This window comes from Verruconis gallopava (assembly GCF_000836295.1).
Source record: "Verruconis gallopava strain CBS 43764 unplaced genomic scaffold supercont1.8, whole genome shotgun sequence".
Classification (NCBI taxonomy): domain Eukaryota; kingdom Fungi; phylum Ascomycota; class Dothideomycetes; order Venturiales; family Sympoventuriaceae; genus Verruconis; species Verruconis gallopava.
This window is the reverse complement of record NW_015622144.1, coordinates 68,600-75,303: the sequence shown is the minus strand read 5'-3', so window position 1 is coordinate 75,303 and position 6,704 is coordinate 68,600. Positions and strand designations below refer to the sequence as shown.

The 6,704-nt window shown below is 45.0% G+C and overlaps 1 protein-coding gene across 1 annotated transcript; it reads left to right on the top strand.

Annotated features, from left to right (window-relative positions):
- Nucleotides 1–4,985: 4,985 nt before the first annotated feature.
- PV09_03024 (uncharacterized protein) lies at nt 4,986–5,800 on the top strand (the record flags this gene model as incomplete). Its single annotated transcript, XM_016356164.1, has 4 exons — nt 4,986–5,114; nt 5,162–5,200; nt 5,365–5,490; nt 5,549–5,800. 4 exons carry the CDS (start codon nt 4,986–4,988, stop codon nt 5,798–5,800), a joined length of 546 nt encoding a protein of 181 aa, XP_016215687.1.
- Between the last annotated feature and the right edge of the window lie 904 nt (nt 5,801–6,704).

Sequence of the window (6,704 nt, the reverse complement as noted above, 5' to 3'; positions counted from 1 at the left end):
TTTTTTTTTTTTTTTTTTTTTTCTTTCTCCCCTGTCCGTCTTATTATGTCCTCAGATCAGGCACGTTGAAAGACTTAAAAATCTGCGTCGCTATGGCGCACGAAATGTTCGAAACGGAAACCAAATTAATGGTAGACCACCGCAAGCATCTCCAGAAAAGCTGGGGAAGTCGTAAAGATTAACCCTAGTGTTGAATCTATGCGATGTCGATAGCCTCCTCCAAGGCACTTGTTTGCACCTCCCTTTGAGGACGTGTATGCTTGCTCTGCGCCTTGGGCACGTACGCTGACTGATTCAGTAAAGGTAGGCGTGTTGTTGTCTAAACGCGCTCCTACAGGGGCCGGTCACCCAAGGCATGCCTACGGAGGGAACTTCCTCTTCTACGGCGTCGCGGGCGGCACGGCCGGGCTCGTCAATGTCTGGAGATGACGACGCGCAAGCCAGCCGGGCACATCACGGCGCGTTTCCAGTGACTTGGCGACGAACAGGCCTAGGCGAGAGGAATGACCTGAGCTTGTCGTACTGATCGAGTCTCTAACGCTAGCTAGAGGTCGCAGGATAGGGGGTTACGCATCGCGTCCATCCTTTCACAGTCCCAAGGCTGGAGTCGGCAACGAGAGATGTACACTGGTGCGTCAGAGCCTCACCCAGTCTCCGTGATGTGTAACCAGTGACGCGTGTCGGATAGACAATTTGTTTGAACTACTGGGGCGCGGCTCCAGGACGCGTACGTGATCAGAAGCTTGGTTGCCGCTGCGAAGGGCTTGCGAGGAGCTATGACGGATCGGATTCGTGGGTGTCATTGACGACTTTGGGAACAGCCATTCCCCTTCCAGTTGTTGTGGAGCCCAGGAAGGAATACAGGTACACGTAGTGTCCCGGATTAGGTGCGTACGCTACGTTTCTCTGATTCCAGGCCGATATGGCCGGCCTGGATCAGCACGCGAGCTGTGTTGTCATCTGCGCGATGCTACACGATTCGCCTGCGTATCAATCCCCCGGAGAGAAGTGAACATCGGAAATCATCAATTCTGCCTCTATTGTTGGGAGTAGCGCCTGTCAACGGCTGTCGATACGTATGCCCATTGCGTCGAATCTCAAGTCTGATTTTCTGATTCAAGAAAAAAAAAAAAGCAACGATTATGGGAATGATACGTAAGCGTCTCTCGGATCGAAAACATGAGGGACATGAACTCTCAAGAATCGGCTGGATGGCTTTACTCTCCGGTATTGAGAATAGTCTTTCCGACTGTCTTGTGCAACGAATCTGGGAACCTGGGGCTGGCCAGACCCGTGCAGGAATCTTCTGACCGCATCAAGTCCAGGCTTTCACGACACAGAGGATCGTCTGGTCTGCGGCAGATGCAAGATCATCTGTCAAAAAGAGAGGAGATATTGGATAAGCTGGAAAAAATCGTCTTACAAAATGTAATTGAAATCAGATGAGAAAGATCTTGATCCAAAGTGATGGAGGTCAAATATTCTAAGTTTACCTTTTCCAACCTCAGGCCTGATACTGGAAGAGGCCATCTAAAAACTCGATGAAAGATAAAATTGCTCTCATTAAATCCATAGACGAGTACGAAGGGTCAGCTCATGGCCTTCACGCTGAGCATAGCGACATCACTGGTGCTCATGAGATCTTGTAATAGCAGAGATATTGTCCCCGTGATCTTCAGAATCATGGAAATGCTGTATCCGCCCTGAAAATGAATCTCAGAGATATGGTCCTGCTACTCCGAGCATATTTTCTGCCTAGTCGGCGGGAAAATATTCGCCATGGTCCTAATTTGCGATTTTTTGCAATCCCAGACGCCCACACCCAATTTTCACGTCCGGTGTATAGAAAAAATCGAGCAAGGCTGGGAATTGGCATCCCAAACAAAGCCACTCAGTCGTTGGTGTTTTTGGAAAGAACCAGAGGCAATGTCCTTGGAGGCGCTTGACGTGTCCTGTAGTCTATGAGAATATGTTCCTCATTGGCGCGATAGGACGAACAGTTCAAAAAGAGCAAGTAGGAACGGAATAGCGCAGCATGAATCTGAGCACACGCTATTGGCATTGTCATGGGAAACCCTTTGGCGACGCAATTAATGTACCTTATATGTATTCAGATATCAATCGTCGTCGTGGTAGCGCAAATTTCCAAGGTATAACACTCGACTTCGAACGTCAAGCACACTGAGAATGGTATTCAGAAAGCGATAACCTAGTCATATGAGAGGCTTCCCCCTTGTGTCAATGCCGGTGGAGATATAGGGTTGCATATCTCGTATCGGCGAGTTCTTCGGTCCCAAACGTGGAACCCTTTCAACAGTCTGGTGAACCTACAAAAGAATGTCGTCAAAGATAGACTCGGCTTAGAAAGCTGAACAATTAATAGCACGGTCAGGCTACAGAAGGGCGAAACGATCACGTGATCTCGCTGGGAGTCTAGACGACTTGGACGAGCAGGGTTGGCGGAGGATGGATAGCAATCCGTGAATGAGGATGGATGGAGATAATCCCAATCCGGATAACCTCAAAAATATGCCTTGTCAACGAAACAATGCTATTTGCACCTTTTACTGTCGTACAATGGCTTCCTCACAAGCAGAGATTAATAATCTTATTGATTCTTTTCAAGAAAGTACACTTGGTACGATAGATGATTACGTACGACAGCCACTACCTGAAGAACCAACCCATCCTCCTGGATCAACTCGAGTCATTCGTTATTGCGCATTCGAAGGCTGCACATATCGCTCACATGTTCCAACGAACTTTAAAGATCACCTGAAAGCACGATATTCAAGTCAAATCAAAACAAAGTGTCGTACGACTGGCAGGCAATATGCAATTGAAAGAGCTATGGAATTCAGCTGAATCAGTTACAAAGGAGTACATTCGAAATGAAGTACTCAACTCCTATTTAGATAAACGGCTTATACGAGCGACTCTCGTACAATTAATAGTTGAACAGCGCTTATCTCTCTCGGTCGTAGAATCTCCAGAATTCCATGCCTTCGTCCGAGCGTTAAATCCTTATGCAGAAGAGCATATTATACCAGCGTTATATTTAACTATTCGTACGACAATTCAAAGCCACTGGTATGATGAAAAGCTGATTTTTTAGCATGAAATCACAACTGAGGGCTCGGAAATCCATATTTCTCTTAATATCTGGACATCACCGAACCGAATCCTCTTTATAGTAATCGTTACTACCTTCGTACGAAATAAAAATGGCACAATTACAACACATCTTCTTGCTTTACGTCCAGTTTTAGGTTATTTTAGTGAAGAACAGTTTGTAATCCTTCATACGGTACTCAAAGAATATGAGATCTGTTAAGAGCTGGGGTTTTGGTAGGAGATAACGCTATAACAAATGATACTCTATATCATACAATATAGAAGTGGTGTTCTGAGCAATTTAAGCTTAATTGGGATCCAGAATCACAGCGGATCCGCTGTCTAGGTCAAATTATCAATCTTATTATTTAAGCCTTTCTTTTCTCTGGTACTTCTGATGCTTGTAATATACAAGATCTTGATCAAATGGATCGCGAAGAAACTGATGGGTTACTTCCTAGTATTATATAACAAGATTCTCTTAGGTCTATTGGTCCTATGGGTAAACTTCATAATATTATTATTTATATTCGGTCATCAGCAGTTCGTACAAAGGAATTTTTTAGGAAGGCTCAATGAATGATTCCTTTAGATAACCGTATAAGATGGAACAGTTGGTACTATATGATCTGTATAGCTCTAGAGCTTGAGATGCATGTAGATCATTATGTTAAACATCAGCCAGATCTTTGGAAAGATGAATTAACAAAAGATGAGTGGAAGACACTTCGTACGACGACAAATCTTCTCAAGGCACTTAAGGATATTGTTTTTAAGAATGAAGGCTATTCCAAGTATATCACTGATTCTCTTCCATCCTTATGGATTATCCGATCTTATCTACACACGGTTCAGCGCGAACACGAGGAGAAAACAACCGAATTTGCTTAGGATTGCGTCGTACGATGCAAAGCAGCCCTTGAAGCATAGCAAAAGTGGTGGGATTTACTTTGGGATCATTTACTCTATCAACTTGCAACTACACTTCATCCTTACTATCGTATGATGTGGATTAATAAGATTATATCATTCCTATAGCTCTCCGCAAAGGCGCAAAAGACTAAAAGGGATTAGATCAAACAAATATGGCTTGAACGAATGCCGACCTTACCAGAACAACCAAAACCTCAAGAGCTTGGAAGAGAAAGAAGTCTTGATAAACGGAAAACGCGTCGTACGACAGCCAATGTGATTCAAGAAGCTCAGGATCGTTCAATCTCAGGTATGATAGAGAAGATCTTTGGAAACTGGGCTACATCAGATAATGTAGATGAGTGGGAGGCCTTTATTTCAGAGGCTTCAGCTAGGACAGAGGATCCCTTGCAATGGTGGCAAGATGATAAATATTATATGATATATCTATGTCTTTCAATTATTGCAATCGAGCTTTACTCAATTCCTCCTATGAGCGATGAACTAGAATGCGTCTTCTCTGGTGGCCGTCGTACGATCTCTTGGGAACGATCACGTTTAACTGCAGAAACAATTGAGATTCTTGAGTGTTTACACCATTGGTTATCTCATAAGATGTAAGATAAAGGTACTATATAATATTTTAGTATTATTATTTATTATCAATAGCTAGATCTCAAATTTAGATCTAGATCCTATTGTTCTATTCTAGATCTTATTTATATTCATTAAGTGAAGCCTTACTGTCGTACATTACTAAGATGAATAAGATTAAGGAATAATATATACAATAGGATAATACGCGTTAAGATTTAAGTTAGTATATATAAGTATTTAAACTATCTAATTCCTTCTTTCTAATTTTTAACTTCGAGCAAGATGGCAGGTTATTAGACCTTTTAGATTTCCTTTACTGTCGTACGATATACTAACATGTTATAGCTCCCCTCCCTTCCCCGATGGCGCTCGCGCTCGCCGCCGCTCAGCAGAATAGCCAGCAGCAACAGCGTGGTCAGTTCTGGCTTCGTTTGCTCCCTGCGGCGTCAAATCCGCAGTTTCAACAGGTGTTTGTGAATACCTGTCACAATGTATGTCGTACGACGCCTATCCATCAAGATTCTAATAGTTTTTTCAGATTCAACAGCAGTTCGTCGCCGCGCTCCCGCCGGTAGACGTATGGTTTTTTTCTGGTCGGCTGCGGTCATACCAATAAGCGACGCATCGGCAGTCATATATCAACGCAACGTTGATACAGACTTGGGGTATAGTTAATCCGGTCCCATGCAGTAAGGTCTTCTCACCTTTATATATCGTACGATAGCTAATAGTGATATCTAGCGGAATATGCAACCCATCCGCGCCGCGGGCTCTTTGAAGATTGTATGTCGCTGGCCGGCCACTAGGGCAATTCTTGCGGGAATTGTAAATTTAAAGATTGGTCAGCCACACGCTGCAATTTATTCAGTAAGTTTAACACCTTTTCTATATTGCACGACAGGTAATGATATGAAAAGATTCGCAGATGCCGCGTTGGCAACCGCCGGCTCCCCCCACCCCTTTTCCTGCTGGGAACCTTCCGGTTCTCATCGAATTGAGCAGCGATGAGGAGGACGAAGATAAATATAAGGAGGATAAGAATGCTGTCGTACGGCAGCAGAATGAGGGGTTTATACCCATTGATCTTGTTGGTGTGGAGGAGGTGGATCTGACGATGGTGGATGAGGATAGCGATGAGAGCGATGATGAGTTTTTTGATGCTCCAGCGGAGCAGTAATTATATTTTCTGTCTTTTTATATGTCGTACGACTATTAATGAAGCGGGCTTAATTACTCTATTGCCTCTACAATGCTGTTGTTGCTTGCAGTCATTCGGATATTATCTGGATGGATAGCGCGAATCCAGGATAATCGGCGCTATCCTGGATTCAAGGCATCCGACACATTCAGCGCCAACCCTGTGGACGAGATCTGTTACCACAGCGAGTGGCTACGCAGAATTATGTAGCGTTGACAAAAGTATCGATATGCCGGACATGATAGCGAGGCCAGAAGGAATGAAGCAAAGATAGGAAGGAATAGCCGTTTGAGGCGGAATGGTAGGGCTGAGTCGACGAAAGGCTAAAGCCCTGTAATTACAGGTGACTTTTCGAAACGCGCAGCGCAACGTTTAGCAGAGAGTTGGTTTGGCATCATGGGGATATCGATAATCTGATCGCGCATGGTAAGTGGGCATGTGTGATCGCTGCACCAGTCTGCATTCGAGCCGAACGAACATGGCTCGTAGAGCGCTTGCTGATAGAGAAAGTCACAAGCAGCACCGATCTCGCATCGGCCGCTTTCGTCCGTCATCCAGTGGACAGGCCAGGCAAAGTGGAGGGTGCCCCAGTGTTGGGTAGCATTGGGCGAAATGTGTGCTGCACGGCACTTTCAGCACAGCAAGGTTTGTGGCTGCAAGCAGGCGGAGGGCAGGCAACGACAAAGCGCGGTGAAACGTTGTTCTTTGCGTTGGCAGCCGGTGAGACGGTCGTGTCGTTTCTACGGTGGCAGTACTCCGCAGACGTGAAATAACTTGCATGGGGCGGCACGCGTCCACACGCGCATTTTCGCAAACAAGAGATGCAGTCGATGTGATCACAACAGCGCCGATGATGACGATCACGACGATGACGACGAAGCCG